Source organism: Zalophus californianus, chromosome 5 (genome assembly GCF_009762305.2).
Source record: "Zalophus californianus isolate mZalCal1 chromosome 5, mZalCal1.pri.v2, whole genome shotgun sequence".
NCBI classification, from domain to species: Eukaryota; Metazoa; Chordata; class Mammalia; order Carnivora; family Otariidae; genus Zalophus; species Zalophus californianus.
Genome location: NC_045599.1, coordinates 5,282,977 through 5,304,936, shown reverse-complemented (window position 1 = coordinate 5,304,936; position 21,960 = coordinate 5,282,977). Strand labels below are relative to the sequence as shown.

Sequence of the window (21,960 nt, the reverse complement as noted above, 5' to 3'; positions counted from 1 at the left end):
TGCCTCTCCTCCCCACTCCCTCGCCGCCTGAGTCTCCACGTCGTTCCAGGGGCCACGGTCTCCCCTCGTCCTCACCCCGAGCTCTCCCCCAAACGCGCCGGGCTCCATTCCCCTACTGGCCGCCTCTCCGCTGCCGCCCTGCACCTGCAGCCCAGAGGGCCCGGCTCTCGGTCCGCCCGTCGGCCCTCTCCGCCGCCTCCCGGCTCCGCGTCCGGCCGCTGCCCCCCGGGCCCCGTGGTGGGGATGGCAGATTCAGCGCGCGTACGGAGCCAGGCCTGCGTCCCCAGCCCGGAGGGCGCCCCGCACAGGCAAGAGCAGCTGCGCGGCCGTGGGGCGCCGAGCCCGGCCGAACCCCGCACGGAGACTCCGGCTCCGCCCGCCACCCCGCCCGCGCCACCCGTTACGACCCGCCCCCCGGCGCGATTGGCCGCGCCTGCCCGGCTCTGCACGCGCTGATTGGTGGGCGCGCGGGTCGGTCAGGCCGGGCGCCGCGGCGGCGGCGGCGGCGGCGGCGGCGGCGGCGGCGGAGGAGGAGGAGAAGGGACCCGGACCGGAAGGGTCGAAGCGCCCCGGCGCCCCTCACACCCACTGCGGCGGCGGCGGGGCGGAGCGGAGCGGGGCGGGGCGGACGGCCGAGCCCCGGGCAGCAGAGCCGCGAGCGGCCAGTGCGCAGCGCCGCCAGTCCGCCCGCCCGCCCTCTCCCCCTGGCGCGGCGGCTGGGAGGCGAGGTGAGCAGGGCGGGCGAGGCCTGGCGGGGGCTGCTCGAACGGGCCCCGCCGGCGAGGGGCGGCGGGAGGGCCGCGCGGCCGCGGTCTGCAGGGCTGGGGAGGCGCGGGACCGCGGGGCCGGGGGCTGCGGAGCGGGCGGGGCTCTGTGGGGGCGCAGGCGGCCCCGGCCGCCGCCCCTGCCCTCCGGGCTGCCGCAGTCGCCCCCTCCCGCCCGGCTGTCAGCAGCCAGGGGCTGCGGCCCCGCTCCCCGGCCTGGCTCGGGCAGACGTGCGGTGGGGTCTGTGGACGCCATCCCTCCGGATTGAGGGGCACGCGGTTGCACACCCGCGCCGGGATGCTCAGGATCCCGAGTCTGGTTCCTGCGACCTTGGCCAAGGCACTGACCCTCGCTGTTCCTCCGGTTTCCCCTAGGGAAAGTGGGGAAATGTCTACCCTTTTGGACAGGATTGTTGTCAGGCTGTGTGGATGTGTGTGAAAGCGCCTGGGCAGGAGCCCGTGCTCATATATGGGAAATTGGGCGGGATCCTGCCCCATGCTGGTGTGAGTAGGGCAGGAACCCCCTCCCCATCCGCCCAGAGACCCCATCCCCGCGCTCCTCCAGTGCCTAGTCATTGCACATTCAGTGCCTAGCAGTGCCAGAGCGGGCCCTGCCCACCTCCCCTACCACTCCCACCACCCAGAGCCCTGCTCCCCAGTCCCACCCATCCTCTCTCCTACCTTGAAGGCGCAGCCCCGGTTACCTCAGGACCTTTGCACTTTCCTTTCCAATGCTTGGAGCTGTCTCCGGTATCTTTGAACAGCTGGCTCTTTCTGGTCAGATGTCTCATTTAACACAAGGCCTTCGTTGACCACTCTCTTTCTCCCCTTAGTCATTTTATCGCATTATTTTGTTGAATTTTCTTCCTAGCATCCACTTTGGTTTGAAACGACTCTGTCTGTTGATTTTGTTTCCCCTACTAGGATGTAGCTTTTTGAAAACAGGTAGTTGTCTGATTTGTCCCCTGCGTTATCCCCAGTGCTTAGAAGGCACACAGTAAGTATTCAGTGGTATCAGTGCAGTGAACAAATGAATGACCCTGCCTGCTGTTGCTTCTGCTCTGTCAGTTTATTTAGTGACTTCTGACTAACTTGTGAAATATGTAAGCAGATGGAAGCTTGTTCTCATTTTGCAAAACATTTTAATGTCCTTGACCCCTTTATTTGGTAACTGTCAGAACAAGCTGTGATATAAAATTTTACATTTTTGTAATATTTTAGCTCTAATTTCCTTCCACACATTCAGGAGGCAGTTACTGAATTCTGCATTATCTAGGTCAGGCTTTCTACTCGGCCCTGGGGACACAAAGGCAATAGCAACAGGGTCCCTTCCTCCAGAGAGCCGGAGAGCCCGGTAGACGCGGCAGACACGTGGACAGGTTAGTTCCAGGACAGTGTGATGGAGTGTAGTGGAGGGGCTGTGCTGTGGAAACGTGGAGGAGGTGACAGGTGGTGCTAGAGTCGGGCCTTGAAGGGTGGTGAGGAATCCGCCAGGCAGGGAGAGGCACAGAAGGGGGCGAAAGGGCAGGGGAGCGGGTCCCTGTTTGTCTGGGTACTCTCACTTAATGTTCGCTGGAAACCCCGTGAGTGGCAGCTGCAAAACCCATTTCCGAAGAGGAGGACACGGAGGCTCACAGAGTGTCAGCGGTCGGCTTCACAGCAGGCAGCTTGGAAAGTGAAATGGGAACCCAGGTCTCCCCCCAGATAAGCATCCTTTCCCGGGTGCCTCAGCCCCGACTGTTCTCTTTTGGCTTTTAATTTGTTCTGAAAGAACAACATCCAATCTAGATGTTGTCTCCATTTGCCCCCCCCCCCCTTTATTTTTCAAAAGGATCCTGCAGGGTTAAAAATAATCCTATTTTGGCATAGTCTTCTCTGGAGAGCTTTGATATTCCTGAGGATTTAATTTTGGGGTTGCCAGGACAGATTAAAATGTGTTTAAAATAAGTGTTCGAGGGCATCTTCAATTTGTCTATTTAAAATAAAATGTTCTTAATTTTCTGGATAAAGAAAAGTGCCAGATGAAGCAATTAACAGTGAGGAAAGCAGTTGTTTTCGTAATGCGTAAGGTAAAACAGAAACCACATTTTCTTACCACTTGATTTGGCAGTAGGGCAGCTATTTGTGGTTTAAATATGGAGCTATACTTCTCCACTGATTAAGAAAATGACTTTTTTTTACATCATTTTCTTGAAGAATAATTAAATTCGTACTTGGCCTTTTGTGATTGCGTGAACTAGTTTCAACATCAGTCTTTATTTTAACTGATTTTTATGAGAACTTTCAAACATAGACAAAATTAAACGATAGTATCCAGCTTCCAGTTATCAACTCCCCCCCATCTTGTTTCACTCCCAGCTCATCTATTTACACCCTCACCCCCCCATATTATTTTCAAGCGAAACCTAAATGTCATGTCATTTCATCCATGAATATCTCAGTATATATCTCTACAAGATAAGGACACTTTTAAACTTGGAAACACAATAATTCCTTAATATAAGCAAATGGTCAGTATTCAAATTTCCAGTTGTCCCATACATTTTATGGTTCTTTAACAATTTGTTTATTGGAATCAGGATCTAGATGAGGTCCATACATTGTGATTGGTTGATACATCTCTTAAGTTTCTTTTAATCTGTAGCTTCCCCCTCTATTTCTTTTTTGTTTTCCTTGTAGTTTATTTGTTAAAGCAGTTGGTTGTTCTGTAGCATTTCCATGGTTGGGGTTTTCCTGACTGCATCTCTGCAATGTAATTTGACATGTTTCTCTGTATTTCCTGAAAATTCGTAGTTGAATGTAGATGCGGCTTGGTCAGATTCAGGATGCCCTAGGTGGGGTGCTCTCTTCCATCTAGAGGCAAGGTAGGCCCACGCTGTGATGTTAGCAAACTGTTGATGCTCAGTGCCTAGACCCATTGATTCATTAAGGGTTGTATTACTTGGGAGGCAAGTTTATGTATCTTTTTGCACAACAAAAGCTCATTGTTTTAGATTTTATATTGGCCTTTGAATTGCCAGTTAAATTATTTTTAATCGATACCTCTAATCCTCTTTGGAAAACGTTGGGGTATAAATGAATAGAAAAATAATGAGCAAGAGTAGTCACCATTTTAACATAGGACTTCCTTACAGCTAAAGAAGTTTACTAAACATTTGAAGGTGAATTTCAACAAATTTGATTTTATTTAATGCATTTGGGGTTTTTTTGTTTGTTTTTTTCATTTGTTTTTTGGTCCCATAAAATATTCCACTCTCCGTCTCTGCCCCCTGCTAATTTTACTTTAGTATCTTTCTTAAGCAAAGACTACACACTCTAAAACTTTTCAGAAATAGTAAAGCTGGATTCCAAGGCTACATGGATGACAAATGAGATCATTACCTTTTTCTTAAAAATGAGGCATTAACTACCTTTATGTTAAATGGGTTCTTGCCTATTCTGAAGTTGCATTTGCAGCGTTTCTGTAAGTGAATTTTTTGGCTGTGAGGAGAATGAACAGTGTGAACACCTTTTAGTGATATACCAAACATCTGTCTTTCCATAGGCCAGAATAGGAAGAACTTGGGGATTTGTTTAAAAAAAAAAAACAATTTTATCCTCCCTCCCCCACAATGATGTTAAGAGAAAGAAAGATTGAGAAATAATGACTGCTTTCAAAAGAACTTCCTTTAAAAAACTATGTATATGTGCGTGTATATATGTACTTGTATGGATCTGTAAGTGATTTAATTCGTTAGACTATTTAAGTTGTATCTCAACCAATGTTGCTAGTAGTTTGATTTTAGCATATCTAGGGCTGAGGGTGCAGCCTAGGTAATAAATCCAGCAGCTCTGATTCTAAAATCAAAATCTCTTTTCATCAACTCTTAACTAAACTCTCAGAAACACAGCACCACTTATGAAGCAGATGTCTTCAACAGATGTCCTTAAACGTCACCTGCTGGGCACAACCTCGAATGCAAAGTAAATTCTGTGCATTGCCTCCTGTCTGTTGTCTCTGCCCTAGAGGCTCACCCAGTAATGGCCATGTTGTCAGCTTTCCCCCTTAGCAGACTTTGATTCACATTTTCAGAATGCAGATGTTTGTCTGGGGGAGCAGTAAATAGAATGGGTGTGGTGATTCTGTCCTAATGTCAGCTGACTTTGAGACTTTGCCCTGCGCTGGGCACTGTGCTCACTGTTCCCTGAGGTTGATTCAATGCTCATCCCTGTTTTACATCCCTGAGTGTAGTCCAGGATTGTCCGGCTAAGTGACAGGCCAGGCCCGTTGCCCTCTGACCCCAGATTTCCAATCTGTTTTTTTACATAGTTATCTTTATTGTGCTATTAGGTGTCAGAATTAAGTATCTAAAGAGAAATCTAGAAATCCCAATCTAGACAGCTATTTTGACAATTCTTATAAGACATATTGATTCTAGATCTTAAGTCTGTATGCTCTAATTTAGAAGAGAGTGATACATGTTTTTTCGTTTTACTTTTTGGCCCCCTTCACCCATTTCTCCTGCCCCAACCCCTCCTCTGGCAACCACCAATCTGTTCTCTTTATTTATAAGGTTGGTGGTTTTCATTTCATTTTGTTCTTTAGATCCCACATATAAGAGAGATCATACAGTATTTGTCTTTTTTTTTTTAAGATTTTATTTATTTGAGAGAGAGAGAGAACACGAGCTGGGGGAGCGCCAGAAGGACAGGGAGAAGCCGACTCCTCACTGAGTGGGGAGCTGGACCCGGGACTCAATCCCAGGACCCTGGGATCATGACCCCAGCTGCAGGCAGAAGCTTAACCGACTGAGCCACTCGGGTGCCCCAGTATTTGTCTTTCTCTGTCTGACTTCTTTCACTTAGCCTAATACCCTTGAGGTCTGTCCATATTGTCACAGATGGCAAATTTCCTTCTTTTATGTAATATTCGATTGTGTATGTCAACCACATCTTTTTTTTAAATTTTATTTTATTATGTTATGTTAATCACCATACATTACATCATTAGTTTTTGAGGTAGTGTTCCATGATTCATTGTTTGCGTATTAACACCCAGTGCTCCACGCAGAATGTGCCCTCTTTAATACCCACCACCAGGCTAACCCATCCCCCACCCCCTCCCCTCTAGAACCCTCAGTTTGTTTCTCAGAGTCCATCGTCTCATGGTTCCCTCCGATTTACCCCCCTTCATTTTTCCCTTCCTACTATCGTCTCTCTCTCTCTTTTTTTTAACATATAATGTATTACTTGTTTCAGAGGTACAGGTCTGTGATTCAACAGTCTTGCACAATTCACTGCGCTCACCATAGCACATACCCTCCCCAATGTCTATCACCCAGCCACCCCCTCCCTCCCGTCCCACCCCAACTCCAGCAGCCCTCAGTTTGTTTCCTGAGATTAAGAATTCCTCATATCAGTGAGATCATATGATACATGTCTTTCTCTGGTTGACTTATTTCGCTCAGCATAATACCCTGTAGTTCCATCCACGTCATTGCAAATGGCAAGATTTCATTTTTTTGATGGCTGCATAATATTCCATTGTGTGTGTGTGTGTGTGTGTGTGTGTGTGTATATATATATCACATTTTCTTTATCCATTCATCTGTGAATGGATATCTTGGCTCTTTCCATAGTTTGGGTATTGTGGACATTGCTGCTATAAACATTGGGGTGCACGTACCTCTTCAGATCACTGCATTTGTATCTTTGGGGTAAATACCCAGTAGCAACTGCATCTTCTTTATCCACTCACCCATTGATGGACACTAGGCATCTTGGCAGTTTTCTGCATCTTGGCAATTGTAAATAATGCTGCAGTGAACATGGGGGTGCAGGTATCTTTTCAAGTTAGTGTTTTTGTTTTCTTTGGATAAATATCCAGAAGCGGAATTGCTGGATCAAATGGTAGTTCTATTTTTAATTTTTTGAGAAAGCTCCATACTGTTTTCCATAGGAGCTGCCCCAGCTTGCATTCCCACCAACAGAGACAAGGGTTCCCTTTTCTCCACTTCCTCGCCAACACTTGTCATTTCTTGTCTTTTTGATATTATCCATTCTAGTGGGCCTGAGGTGATATCTCACTGTGATTTTGATTTGTGTTTCCCTGATGGTTAGTGATGTTGAGCATCTTTTATGTACCTGCTGGCCATCTGCATGTCTTCTTTGGAAAACTGTCTATTCAGATCTTCTGCCCATTTTTTAAGTCAGATTGTGTTTTTTTTATGTTTTTTTTTTAAAGGTTTATTTGAGAGAGAGCGCGTGAGCAAGGGTGGGAAGGAGGAGTCCGGGCGGGGCGGGGGGGGGGGGGGGCGGGAGAGGGAAAGAATCTCAAGCAGACTCCCTGCTGAGCATGGAGTCCTACTCGAGCTCAATCCCACGATCCTGAGATCAGGACTTGGGCCAAAACCAAGAGTCTGACATTCAACCCACTGAGTCAACCAGGTACCCTAGATTGTTTGTTTTTTGCCGTTGAGCTGTATGGGTTTCTTATATATTTTGGCTATTAGCCCCTTATCAGATACATGATTTGCAAATATTTTTTTCCCGTTCTGTAGGTTGCCTTTTATTTTGTTGATGGTTTCCTTTCCCGTGAGAAGCTTTCCAGTTTGATGTAGTTCCACTTGTTCATATTTGTTTTTGGTGCCAGATTAAAAAGATCATTGTCAAGATCAATGTCCAGAAGCTTACCATCTATGTTTCCTTCTAGGCGTTTTATGGTTTCAAGATTTATGCTCAAGTCTTTAATCAATCTTAAGTTAATTTTTGTGTATAGTGTAAGAGTGGCTGAGTTATTCTTTTGCATGTGGCTGTCCGGTTTTCCCAGCACATTTATGGAAGAGACTGTCCTTTCCCCATTGTATATCATCGGCTCCTTTTGTCGTAAATTAATCAACCATATATGTGTGGGTTTATTTCTGGGCTTTCTATTCGGTTCCATTGATCTGTGTGTCTGTTTTTATGCCAATACCATACTGTCTTAATTACTATAGCTTTGTAATACTTAATTACTGTAGCTCTGAAATCAGGGAGCATGATGCCTCCAGCTTTGTTTTTCTTTCTTAAAATTGCTGTGGCTCTTCAGAGTCTTCTGTAGTTCCATACAAATTTTAGGATTATTTGTTCTATTTCTGGTGGAAAATGCCACTGGAATTTTTTTTTAAAGATTTTATTTATTTATTTGACAGAGAGATGCAGCAAGAGAGGGGACACAAGCAGAGGGAGTGGGAGAGGGAGAAGCAGGCTTCCTGCTGAGCAGGGAGCCCCACGCGGGGCTCGATCCCAGGACCCTGGGATCATGACCTGAGCTGAGGGCAGACGCTTAGTGACTGGGCCACCCGGGCGCCCCGCCACTGGAATTTTGATAGGAATTGTATTGAATCTTTAAATTGCCTTGGGGAGTATGGACATTTTAACAATATTGATTTTTTTCTAATCCATAAATACAGAATATCTTTTCATTTATTTGTGTCTTTAATTTTTTCCATTAATGTCTTCTAGTTTTCAGTATAGAGATCTGTCACCTCCTTGTTTAAAGTTATTCCTGGGTATTCTATTCTTTCTGATGCAGTTGTGAAAGCATCATTTATTTATTTTTAAAGATTTTATTTATTCATTTGACAGAGAGAGAGAGCACAAGCAGGGAGAGAGGCAGAGGGAGAGGGAGAAGCAGACTCCCTGCTGAGCAGGGAGCCCGATGTGGGACTTGATCCCAGGACCCTGGAATCATGACCTGAGCTGAAGGCAGACACTTAACCGACTGAGCCACCCAAAGCATCATTTAATTTCTCTTTCTGAGAGTTCACCAGCATATAGAGACACCAAAGATGTTTGTGCATTGAATGTGTATCCTGCATCTTTACAGAATTTGTTTTATTCTAACAGTTTTTTAGTGGACTCTGCCCAGGAGCCTGCCCTCTGATTCCTGAGCCCCGATGCTAACCACGGCACCCACTGCCCTACCACGTTTCTTCTCCTGCTTAGTTTTGCCTTTAACAGACATTTACTGGACACCCATTGTGTAGTTAGTAGAGGTTTAGGAAGTGAATCAGACACATTTTCTGCCCTTAAGGAGGGCAGAAAGTGGAGATAGACATGCAGTGCAATATAAAAGGAATATAGGTTGTGGTGCCAGACATGGGGGCATGCCCAGCACCGTTGGAAGGGAGAGGCTGCAGAGGAAAGCTTGTGAGAGAAGCAGGCGCATGCACGAGACTTTGAAGGGGGATGAAGGTTGGCCAGGAGAACAGAATGGGGAGGGGAGTCGCTTCAGGCAGATGAAACAGCTCAGGAAGAGGCCCGAAGATGTGCAGGAGCCAGGGCGTCAGCAGGGTCTCAGGTGGTTCTGTATTGCCTGAGAGTGGGCCATGGGCCCTGTGAACTCCTCTGCTGCACTAAGGATTCAAGCTTTACTCTCCACGCAGTCGGTCACTACCAAAGGAATTTAAGCCAGAGAGCAGTATGATCACTGCGCATGTTCAACAAATCCCTCCCTCTCTCTTTTAGTTCCTTATTTTGAAATAATTCTAAGTTCATAAGGAATTGTAAAAATGGTAGAGAGTTCCCATGCATCCTTCACCCAGTTTCCCCCATTGGTTGTGTATTTCCACAACCGCAGCACAATAACAGGGCCAGGAACGTGGTATGGGTGGTGTGTGCGTACAGTGCTGAGGCATTTTATCACACGCAGAGTTTGGTACAAACACCACCACCGTAGTCAAGATACCGAACCGTTTCATCATGCCAGACATCTCCCTTGTGCTACCCGGTGCAGCCACACACACACCCCCAGTCCCCACCATCATAACCCCGGCAACCACTAATCTGGTCCACAGCTCTGTAATTCTGTCATTTCAAGAATGCTGTGTAAATGGGATTATACTGTATGGACCCTTGGAGATTGGCTTTTTCACTTAAGGATAATGCCCTTAAGATCCACCCGGGGTTGTTGAGGGTATCAGTGGTTGATTCATTTCTCTTGCTGACTGGTGTTCCATAGTATGGATGGACAGTACTTTGCTTAACCATTCACCCCCTGAAGGACACCTAGATTGTTTCCAGTGTTGAGCTGTTAAAAATGTAGGTGCTGTGAGCATCCATGTACAGTTTTTTGTTTTTTTTTTTAAGATTTTATTTATTTGGTAGCGAGCACGACAGGGGTGGGAGAGAGAGGGAGGAGATTCCCTGCTGAGCAGGGAGCCCAACTTGGGGCTCGATCCCAGGACCCCGGCATCATGACCTGAGCCGAAGGCAGACGCTTAACTGCCTCCCATGTAGTTTTTTATGCGGGCAGATCTCCCTTTCTAAATGGCGTGTGTACAGTGGTTTGGAGGTAGCAGGAATGGAGGCGGGGAAGGCACTTGGGCGGTTGCCATGGTGAGAGAGCACTGAGAACACCTTAACCAGAGCACGGGGAGGGGGCACGGACAGGCCTGGGCACCTGCAGGGGGCCTATGGGGAGGAGTCCTCAATGGACCCCTCCTCCGGATCCATCCGTGGGTGCTGTGATCACCCAACACGAGAGGTCATCCTCTGTCATGGTTTGTAGTGTATTTTGAGAACTGACGTCCAGAAGGATGACTCTGGGAGGCTGTAAGGCTCCTGAGTATCAAAGAAGGTGGAGTTGTTGTGCTATGCCGTTTTTGATAAGAATTAAAGGAGGAAAAAAGAACAATTTGATTGAAAACTTCAATAGCAAGTATTGAAACCAAGAGGATGACTGTAAAAATTTGCTTTTAATCACAGCAGTCAGTTAATTTAGATTTTGCATGTCCTGGGTATCCTGAACCATCGTGTGGTTGAAGGTTGGCCTGAGTCTGTGGGCGACTGACTCATCATCATCATCCAAAGAAAGTGTCTTGGTGGAGTGAAGCCAGCAGGACGAGATGTAAAGGCCTGTGTTTTTTCCTGGCCTGGGCCTGACCAGCCCTTGGCCACATCACTTCACTTTCTAAATACAGTGACAGATATTAGTTAGAATGGTGTATTGGGGAGGACATGAATAGTGTCGTCAGACACACCTAAATTGAGACCCGGGCCATGCCACCCTCCAGCTGGGGATCTGGGCAGCTCCCTGACTGTCTTCTAGCTCTTGTCCTCATCTGCAGTGTGGGGGCAGTACTGCTCCCCTGACGGGCTGTTAGGGGGGCGTTTATAACCCTGCAGCTCAGAGCCTGGCCCACCCTCCTGCCTCCAGTCTTGGCTGCCCCAAACCTTCCCTACAGTTAGGTCTCAGCTTTTCATTTACAAGGGTTTAATTTGGGTTTTTTTTTTTTAATGTGGAATATGTGCATGAGTAAAAAAAACTAACAAAGTTATAATGCGAAGAGTGAAAGTCTTATATCCCCCTACGTCTCTGCGCTTGCTAGCATATCGCGTGTGTGCGCGCGAGGGGCCCTTCCCATAAACTGACACTTACTACATGCTCTCTTCAACTTGCTTTATTGCCTTTATATATCTTAGACATCATTCCTTTTCAGTACACAAAGTCCCTGCATTATTTTTAATGGCTTTATTGTGCTTTTATGCCATAATTTATTCACTCATTCCAAGTGTACATTTTAGGTTATTTCTCATTTTGTTTTGCCAGTCACAAGTGCCACAAACATTCTTGCACAAATATCTTTGAGCATTTATACATATATGTTTGGCCGATACGTTTATAGAATGGTAGTTGCCAGGTTAGGAGTCATGTACCTTTAAATTTTTCATTAGATATTACGTAGTCTCCTCCCCAAAAATGTATTGCCAATTTACAGTGCTTGCCAGCATGAATGAGAAGGCCTGTTCCCGCACCCCTGGGTTGATATTGTGAACAAACTTGCACTCAGGTCTTGACTCCTGGAAACCTTCCTTTATATCCATGTCTCACTAGCACACGCCCTTCTCCTCCTTCACTGGCTCCCCCGCAACACACCACTGTGCTGGGCCCCTGCCCTTGGGCCCACGTCTACCCCTAGGACACTTCCTAGGCGGTGTGATGATTATGCTCTTGGCCGTTCAAGGGAAGGGACTATCTGGTTAGTGCCCTCTTGACACCCTTTACCTTGTGCTTGGTACACAGGAGGCCCTCATGAAATGTCAGGAGGTCTCAGCGAATGGTAGCTGATGTCCCCGTAGGCCTCGGACAGTAATATCATATTTACAGTAGTTGAATTGCTTGTATCTAGAAGAATACTAGAGTTAGAGAATTTTTTTTTTTAAGCATTTCCTATTCTAGGCTCTAAACAAATAGGAATGTTCTTCCTACCCAATGTTTATCTGTAGAGTGGGTCGATTTTACTCCAGAATTCCTAGAGGGGATTCTACAAGAGTCTTCAGTCTTAGACAAACAGGGATTTTAGATCAGAGCATTTCATTCAACAAGGATTCACTGAAGCAGCACGGTGAAGGGGGGAGGGCATGGACGTGAGCCAGACGCCTTTAGCAAGGCTGGGCCAACTCCTTCCCTTGAGGTGGCCGCCCAGCGCGTGCAGGTCTGAAGAACCCAGGGAGCAGGGTGTGTCCCCTTTGTCCCCCAAGGAGCTTTTTCAGTGGATCATTGTAGACATTGGACACTTCCTTAAATTTCTCGATGTGTGAGAGGGAAGACAGACCCTCCCTGCTTTTGATGTGTTCCCAGGCTGGGGGAAGGAGACACAGGCAGACCTGCAGAAACTGAGTGACCGTGCAGAAGCAGCGCAGGTGGGGATTGGGTCCCACTGCGGGGAGCCCAGGGGAGGAACCAGCACCCACTGGCGAGGGAAGTGAAGGCAGTGAGTGCACCTTCAGTGTGTTGATAATGTGGTTGTATGAAGAATTCGTGCACTTTCCAGTTTGTAAACTTTTTTTTTTTTAAGATTTTATTTATTTATTAATGAGAGACAGAGAGAGGGAGAAGCAGAGGGAGAAGGAGGCTCCCAAGCAGCAGGGAGCCCGATGCGGGACTCAATCCCAGGACTCCGGGATCATGACCTGAGCTGAAGGCAGATGCTTAACCATCTGAGCCACCCAGGCGCCCTGTAAACTGTCTTCTAAAACCCAGCTCACGTCCATTTTGTTGAAATACAATCTCAACCGAGTTGATTTCATTAATAGCTAAATGACCGGAGGTGCTTTCTAACGCTCACGAAGCCCAACGTTGACAGAGAAGGTGGCTTTGACAGCTTCTCTCTTAGGTGATTCTTTTTTTTTTCTTTCTTTTTGCCTACAAAGCACAACGTCCTTTAATTTAAAAATTATTTTAAATCTTGAGATGAAACTCTATCAGTTCTCGAACCGAATGACATGATGTTCTCCCCAAATCCACAAAAGCTAACCTAACAGTGTGGCAGTCAGAACACAGGTCCCAGCAACTGTAGCAGGGAGAGTTCAGGGTCGCTCAACGAGGGGGACGTTAGTTCGCACCAGCCTCCGTGTGGGCAGGTGGACCGCGGTGGGGGGCGGCTCTACCCTCTTCACGTGACTGCCATCTCTGGGTCTACGACAGCTGTCCCCCAGCCATCAGCGAGGGAGAAAGATGCTTTGGACAGCAAGCAGCTTTCTTTAAAAAAAAGAGAGAAAGAAAGAAGGAAAGGAAAGGAAAAATAAACTGCTGTTGAAGTAGCGTCCATCGCTCTGCTCACAGCTCAGCCGTCACAAGCTGGTCGTGTGACCCCACCTGGCTGCCAGGAACGCAGTCCGACGTCATCTCGGGCTGGGCAGCCATCTGTCCGGGCCTCACCTGAAGGACGGAGGAGTGGGTCCTGGAGCTCGGCGGCGGCCAGTGGCTGTACTGCCGGTCCCTCAGGCACCGCGGAGGCGCCCGTCCGAAGCCACACTCGCAGACTGCGCGTGCGTGCGGGCCCGCGGCCCAGCTGCTTCCCCAGATTTCCCCTCATGTTCTCCAGCTCGTGTATATGCTTCCTCCGAGCCGTGCATCCCCTTCTCGCCCACACCCGCCGTGCCCCTGCCCTGTTCTGCCAGGTCTCCCTGTCTTCAGTCCTGCCCGCCCCGAGCCATCCCTCTCTCAGCTTCCCGAATGACCACTCTGAACAGCACGTCGGAGCACGTGCCTCTCTGCCTCGATGGCTCGGCAGCCCCCAGGCCCGGGCTCAGACGGCTCCCGGCGGCTTCCAGGGCCCGTCGTGATCTGGCCTGCTTTTCTCTCTCCGGCTTCGTTCCCCCACTGCCCAGCAAAACTAAATCTCCGGTGACTGGTCACGCTCCGCCTCTCTGCACAGGCTTCCTCCCTTCCCCGCGGCCCAGGCCTTCTCTGTCGTCTGGGGCTGGGGGTCCCCTTGTGTCGGGGTTCTTCCTGAGCGGGCCCGCAGTGGCAGCTCACCGGGGGCAGGCACAGGACTGTGTCCACGGTGGTGTCAGGAAGTGCTTTTTGAATGACCAGTAGGGCTGAGAAACAGCAGGTTGTAGTGCTCCCTGCCTTTTCCCCGAGTCTGTCTCTGATCCTTTGCATTCGCCCCCCAATAGCCAATTTGAGCAAGTCACCAGGTCTGAGCACAGTCAGCTCGAGCTCTGTGCCTCTGCTGTCTGTCTCTGACACTAGTCCAGGGCAGATACCACCTCCTCCAGGAAGTTCTCCTTGTCTTCTGCACCCCCGCCAGTGCGTAGGGCCTCTGTTGCCTTTTGACTTGGTTTCCTTTTTGCTTATGCCCTTATGGTTCTGTAACGTGTGTTATAATATAGATAACAGACTCATTCCTCACACTTCTTCCCTCAACTAGTGAATTATATGTGGCTTTGAGACTAGCTGATTTTGGGGTGCTTGGGTGGCTCTGTCAGTTAAGCGTCCGACTCTGTTACCCGGAGCCCTATCGGGCTCCACACTCAGTGGGGGATCCGCTTGACATTGTCTCTTCCTCTTCCCCCTCCCCACACTTGCTCTCTCTCTCTCCCTCTCAAAATAAATAAAATCTTAAAAAAAAAAAGGTGATCTTCCCCTATCACCTATATTACTTAACACTGTCTTGTACGAAGGCACCCCGTAGGTGTTGAGTTGAATTGTCTCAGCCTCCTAAAAACTATAAAAAAATTAATCTTTAGAAATGGATATTCCTTCAGATGTCAGTAAAATGCAGCAGCATCATGAGGGAATCATCAGATACTGTCGGAGCAGTATCTTTATCTATTTATTTATCTATCAATAAACTTTTTGAATGCTTCTACTGTCGCCCCATCCCAGCAGTGTGAGATGCCACAGGAAGCAAGACAGACCGGTCCCCACCCTCCTGGAGCTTAGGGCCCCTTCCTCACCACAGCATGGCATGGCCAGGCCATAGCTCGAAGTGTACCAGGGGCTGGTAGTCCTGCTGTGGGTTGTCATGAGCCGTGGGTCGGTTCGTCTAGTGCAGGCCGGAGGTACTCCCCGCCTGGCCAGTGTGCAATGGGTCTCAGCCGCTGCCCTGAGAATTGGTGTAAAAAAAAAAAAAAAAAAAGCTGGGAGGGAGGAGTGAAGGAGTGGTCAGTTGGAGAAACTATTCACTTGATTTAAATTCTTTGTTTAGGCTTGTTATTAATCAACTTATCTCCATGTTTAATGGAAATTCCAGGCATCACTCTACCGAAATACAAATTATCACTCCAGAAAACTCAGCGGGTTGCCATCAAACATTAGACGGTAGAACAAACAAGAATTTGTGGGAGCTGGGCAATAAAATTTTAAATTCCCGGTTTTTAAACCGTATAGTGTTTACCTCTAGGATTTGATTGTTAGCTGTTCAATTTTTTTTAAAAAGAGCAAAATAAATAGCTTGCTGACTTTTAAATAAATGTCTTCAGCCAAGAGCCAGGGAACCCAGTCAGTGTAGCTGCCTGCTGATTTCTGTTTGCTCGTTTTCTGTATAAAATCACACAGGCTGCTGCAGGGTGGGCATCTCAGCCTACTGCCTAAACCACCAAAAGGCCGCTTGGGACTGCCAGTTTGAACTAATTTATCATGAATAAATGTCAGAGCATCCATGCCATTCACTGTAGGTTACCACGTTCTCTGTATTGAGCCTGAGAGGGATGTGGGGTTTGGGGAACGCAGGCCAGCTCCAGGACACGCACGGGCACACACACACACACACACACACACACACACACACACACACCCACCCCTACGTCACCAGGCCCAGCACCCTGTCGTTCTGTAACTTCCCCCGTTTGCGGTCACTTTGGCCTAGGACTTGCTTTCTGCTTCACTGCTTCACCTGAATTTGTGGACTTAGAAGAAGACTGGCCCTTTTGCGGTTTTAGCAGGAATCATAGACAGGATCCCTTTGAAACCTCTCCCGAGTGCCTTCATCCCTGAGACAGCCCAGCATACGTCTGTCCGACAGGAGGCCAGCTGAGGAGAGCCCCATAGTGACATAATCTAGTCCTGGCTGGCAAACTGCACAAGTACAAGAAAGGCTGTTATTTCTTGTCCGTTCCCTTAAAATGTGGTCATGCCGGGCCTCAGCGTTCCTTCCTTCCATGGTGGGCTCAGTACCTGTAAAATGTTGTTGCCTTTTTTTTTTCTTTAGCATGTTGCTGGAGTTCAGAACTTGGTGCAACCGAGTTTATCAGCTTACAGCCCCCTTGTCTCACACACCAGTCAATTTGCAACACTCTTGAGTGAGCCACGCACATGTAATCTCAGAATGCATGTTCATTCTGTTTTTCTTTTAAGGAACCCGACAACCATACCAACTCTCTGGAATATTCTATGATACTACATCATGAGTGACAGTAAATGTGACAGTCAGTTTTACAGTGTACAGGTGGCAGACTCAACCTTCACGGTCCTCAAACGATACCAGCAATTGAAGCCAATCGGCTCTGGAGCCCAAGGAATTGTTTGGTAAGTAGAGTTTGTTTCAATAGCGTGGATTGAGTTTTTGTCGTAATAAAAACTAAATTGTCAGAACTTAGAAACACTGATGATTAAAAAAAAAGAAAACTCTTTTCTTTGCAATAGGTTTTTGAACTAAATTGAGTCAACCTCTTGCTCTAGTTATATGTAGTCCTGTTGTAGGATACAAACCTAAATTCTTAGAATGCTGCATAAATGTAAATAGGTAGCAGCTTTTCTTTTTTTTTTTTCTTTGTTTCTTTTTTCTTTTCTTTTCTTTTTTTATTTTCCATTCCCTCCTGTCATTAGATACTAGAGTAATAGGTGTGACAGTGAGTTGTAACAGAAATTTGGAGTTTTATTCATTTCTTCATCCTGGCCACCTTTCCCCCTCCCCCTTTTACCCCCAATCACTCCTATTCATTTCTAGGCGCCGTCACTGCAGTGCCTTGCCCTTCGTTGGCAGGACGAGGCCAGTCAGTGTCATTATCACCCCATGGATTAACCAGGAAGGGATGCTGTGTGAGGGGTTGGGCTGGCCGTCTCTTCCTTGGTGTCTGACTTCAGCCATGTGTCCAGCCCGTCAGAACCGTTGGTCTGACCCTGAACCTTAGTCTCTTGCATGGTAAGACAGTCAGCTGCCGCGACATCACTGGCCAGCTAAAGGTAAAGTCTTTCACGTGTTTTCTAGACTACAGTTATCAGCACTTCCCAGACTTTTTCTCCCGCAGTTTCCCAGGGCAAGACTTTTATTTTTTCTTTTTCCTTTTTTCTTTCTTGGGTCAATAAAAACAAGATGGTCTCTGCCTCTGAAAGGAACTGTGATAAAGCAAAATACCCCGTGTTTACCCCTCATAGGCAGAGGGGATTCAAAAGCAAGAGACAACTCTTCTGGGATGGGAGCTTATGTTTTCAGTAGAGATTGTGAGTTTAGAGCCTCTGCACTGGTGGTTTGAAGGGGTCCTCGGTTTTAGAGACCTGCGATCAGGGAAGTCAGGTGTTTCCTTCAGCCTAGGCAGTTGGAGGCTCTGGGAGCTAAGAGGAGATTGCAATTCAGACCCTCGCAGAAAAACTAATGCAGGAGAAGGGGCTGTGTGGAAGGAATGCAGGCGTGTGTCTAAAATAATGGTGACCTCAATTTCCAGGTAGCACACTGTGTCGGTACTTAAATCTAGGGTACCAAGAGAAATTTGGATGGTCCGAATGAGGACACTTCGATACGTATAAAAAGTTCCAGACAATAAAACATTCTTTTGATTGGGAATTGGGTGGTCATTTGACACAGGTAATTTGGCAAGACTGTTATCAAGGACATTTAATGTAGTAACCGCAGTGAGCGGCTGACTGGAAGTTCATAAGTCATTGTAAAATGGAAGGTTTTATAAACGGTAGGCAGTTAAAATTAATGACTTCATTACAGCATGGTAAATAACAGTAAAATCACATGCTACCTGATAAAATACTCTTCTACAGAGATTGGTTTTGACTTCCAGGTCGCATGTGCTCCTTTTCATCTTTATTTTTTAAAGAGGTGTTTAATAATGAAATTATTCGTTATGGATGTGTATTTTTCATTAAAAACTTTTTAGTTTTGAAGCAAAAGTTCCTAGTATGCCATTATAAGCTAAACTTCCTCTGGGAAAAGCAGTGACAGAATTATAGGATGGAAAATTTGGAATTAAAAAAGTTTTTAAAAACTCAGAGTCCAGAAATAAACCCATACATTTATGGGCCGTTGATTTAGGAAAAGCATGCCAAGGTTATTCAACGGGGAAAGAACAGTGTTTTCAACAAATAGTGCTAGAACAGCTGGATATCCACATGCAGAAGGATGACGTTAGACCCTTACTTCACATCATGTAAAAAGTTACCTCAGAGTGGGTCATCAACCCAAATATAAGAGCTAAAAGCACAAAACTCTTAGAAGAAAACGGGGAAGTTTCATGACTTTGGATTCTTAGAAATGGACACCAAAAGCATGAGCAACAAAATTAAAAATTGGACTCCATCAAAATTAAAAACTTTGGTGCATCAAAGGACACTGTCAAGAGAGTGAAAAAAACAACCTGCAAAATGGGGAGATGTTCGCAAATCATATATCCGCTAAGAGTCTAGTATCCAGAATGTATAAAGAACTCTTACAACTGTAAAAAAGACAACCCAATTTTTTAGAAAACAGGCAAAGGACTTGAACAGACGTTTCCCCAAAGAAGATATGTAAATAGGTGATAGGCCCATGGAAGGGTGCTTATCATTCGCCATTAGGGAAATGAAAGTCAAAACCACAATGAGATACCGCTTAATACCCACTGGGATGCCCATGGTCAGCACAACAGGAGATAACTAATGTTGGCAAGGATGTGAAGAAATTGAACCTCATACATTGCTGGTGAAAATGTAAGATGGTGAGGCCACTTGTGGAAAACAATTTGATGGTTCCTCCACATAGAATTACCACGTGACCCAGGAAATACTCCTAGAAGTAAAGACAAATGTTCAGAGACTTGTACACAGATGTTCGTAGCAGCAGTATTCGCAGTAGCCAAAAGGTAGAAACAGCCCAAATGTCCATCCGTGGATGAATAGATGCACAAGTTGTGCTGGATGCATACACGGGATGGTACTCACAGAAAGGAACGGAGCTCTGGGACACGGGACAACATGGACGATCCTTAAGAACATGCTACATGAGAGAAGCCAGACGTTTACATGAAATATCCGAAGTAGGTAAATCCACAGAGGCAGAGGCAGATTGGTGCAGATTGGTGGTTAACAGAGGCAAGAGGGGTGGGGAGCAACTGCTTAGTGGGTTTGGGGTTTCCCTTTGTGATGATGAAAATCTTTTGGAATGATCTAGATACAGAGGTGGTGACTGCACGACATTATGAATGTACCAAACACCACTGAATTGTTCACTTTCAAATGCTTAATTTTATGTGTATGTGAATCTCACCTCAAAAACTTGTTTTTTTTTTTTTTAAGAAAACTGGACAGTGCTTTAAACCAAGGATCTTTGTCGTTAGTAATGGATATTTAACTCCTGATACTATAGTATCCTATATAATGACATTTTCGTGCTATATTATATATAAAATACATTGTCATTTTCTTGTAGTAGCTTAATTTATGTATTCACAGAATCTTAACGGTAATTTCACTTAACTCCTAATATTTTCCTTTACATGATTTTATGACAATTTTATTGATATTTGTAGGAGCAACTTTTATCTCACATGCAGAAAGGTAGGAAGAAAGAAGTATGTCGTGGCTAAAATTTTTTTTTTAAATATTTTATTTATTTGAGAGAGAGCACAAGCAGGGGGAGCAGCAAGGGGAGAGGGAGAAGCAGACTCCCGGCTGAGCAGGAAGCCGGATGCGGGGCTCGATCCCAGGACCTTGAGACCTGAGCCAAAGGCAGTCGCTTAACCAACTCAGCCATCCAGGCGCCTCTGGTGGCTAAAATTTTAACAACATTCTAAGTCTCATCTCTTTGATTCTAAGGAAAGATCAAAGACTGGGTTTCTGTTCTTTTCTGCTCAAGAAAGAAGTCATTACTTAGAACTGATTAAGTTTAATTAATTAATTAAAATTTAATGAGCCCATGCACAGCCAACAGTTTATTTCACCATCTTGGATGTCAGTATTCTCTTACCTTTGTAACCCAGCCAGTTAATCATTACCAAGTCAAAGCCTGTTAGCTGGGTTAACTTTACTGGAGGCATGGAAATGGGATTAGTTAACTTGGCTCAGATTATTGATGTTTTCTTTTAGAAATGTTTGTACAATTACGAAAATCATGCTTAGACTTCTGGGATGTTTCATTTTTCAGCCTTTAGATGAAGTGGGTATTTACTTATTTATTTAGATGAAGTGCCATCCAGGGAGTTGGGCGTACATGGCTGGAGACCTGGTTTCTGTGATTACTCCATGGCTCCTCTCTCCCAGAGCTGGTGCGACTTGCTGTCAGCCAGGTGCTCCTCACCTTCCTGCCGGGCTTGAGGCTTTGGGGTCCCATTGAGCCACAGCAGTGGTGATCCTTAAATTGAGAGGAGAGTACTTTTCCCATGAGACTTCCCCCATATCTTCTGGGGACTTTTTCCTGGCTCTGTTTTGCATAACATCTTGGATATTGGCATTTTGCTTTAAGGTCCTCAGAAGAAAAGTGGGTCTTACCCCATTCCATTGTTTGAATAGAGCAAGAAACTACTGATGATGCCAGAGAGACCCCTTTCTTCCCATCAGTGACAGAAGGGCCCGAGTATCCCCACCATCAAGCCCTAACTTCTAGATAACCAGTTCTTTCCAGTGCTTCTTTCCCTGCAGACATAGCAGGTTCTTTCCCATGGCCATCACTTTTGTCCCCACTGCATGTCCTGGTTGGATTGTCCTCAGAAACCCGCCAGTCTTTCAAGACACTATATCTTTCAAGACTGATCTCGTCCATGAAACGTCCCCAGGTAATCACAGCTCGTGTTTAGAATAGAGCCTCCTGTGGTGGCTGGGTGGCTCAGTCGGTTAAGGGTCTGCCTTCAGCTCAGGTCATGATCTTGGGGTCCTGGGATCAAGCCCCGCATCGGGCTCCCTGCTCAACGGGGAGTCTGCTTCTCCCTCTCCCTCTGTCCCTCCCCCTACTTGTTTCTCTCTCTCTTACTCACTTTCTCTCGAATAAATAAAATCTTTTAAAAAAATAGAATAGAGCCTCCTCTCTGATTGAACCAAATGCTTGATTGATGTGCATGTGGGTGCAGGTGCGTGCACGCGCGCGCGCGCGCACACACACACACACACACACACACACACACACTCACACACTCACACACTCACTCACCCTCTCTCTCTCTCTCTCTCTCTCTCATTCCAGAACTGTAAGGTAGCAAACCTGTGTTTTAAACTAGTAAATTTGTGGTAATTTCTTATAATAGCAATAGAAAACTAACACAGGGGGCATGCATGTTTTTACATTTTGAGAAATAAAATATAGTAGCAATAGTGTATGGTTTATAAAATTTGTTCATTGTCTGTTTAAACTAGAGCTTAATAAAGGGACCTAGTGCCTGGGGTGCAGGCAAGCAAGGTGCTGGTACTTACGGGATTAAATGGAAGAGCTGGGGTCAGAGTAAAATGTTCTGGCTCTTTAATTTTTAATTGTTTTTGCAACTGTGATTTGTTTCTATGTCTTTGCTGTTCATTAAAAATATTAGTAAAATAAATTAGGAAGTAAGTTTTAAAATGTTTATCACTTTGGATTATTCACAAGTATTTCGTAAAATTAAGTCATTGCAAGATTTCAAAGCTGTAGTGGGAATTGTGTGTACATTTCTTTCGTATCTATTCAGATTTTTCTTTCTCCTTCTAAAATCTCAAGTTGTTCAGCCAAAGTATTGAAAATTGTTTTATGGATAGTTGTATGAAGTGTCTAACTTAAAA

The 21,960-nt window shown here is 46.2% G+C and overlaps 1 protein-coding gene across 5 annotated transcripts in view; it reads left to right on the top strand.

Moving 5' to 3' along the window:
• The first annotated feature begins 502 nt into the window (after positions 1-502).
• Positions 503-21,960, top strand: part of MAPK9 (mitogen-activated protein kinase 9) — a 47,834-nt gene continuing 26,376 nt past the window's right edge. For 3 of the 5 annotated variants that reach the window (XM_027604801.2, XM_027604800.2, XM_027604803.2), the window contains exons 1-2: positions 503-728; positions 16,372-16,542. In XM_027604801.2, coding sequence (XP_027460602.1) covers positions 16,421-16,542 — 122 coding nt within the window. In that variant the 5' untranslated portion in view covers positions 503-728; positions 16,372-16,420. Of the gene's footprint in view, positions 729-16,371; positions 16,543-16,963; positions 17,200-21,960 lie in introns of those variants that run through there. The other 2 variants (XM_027604799.2, XM_027604802.1) reach the window with 2 other exon arrangements.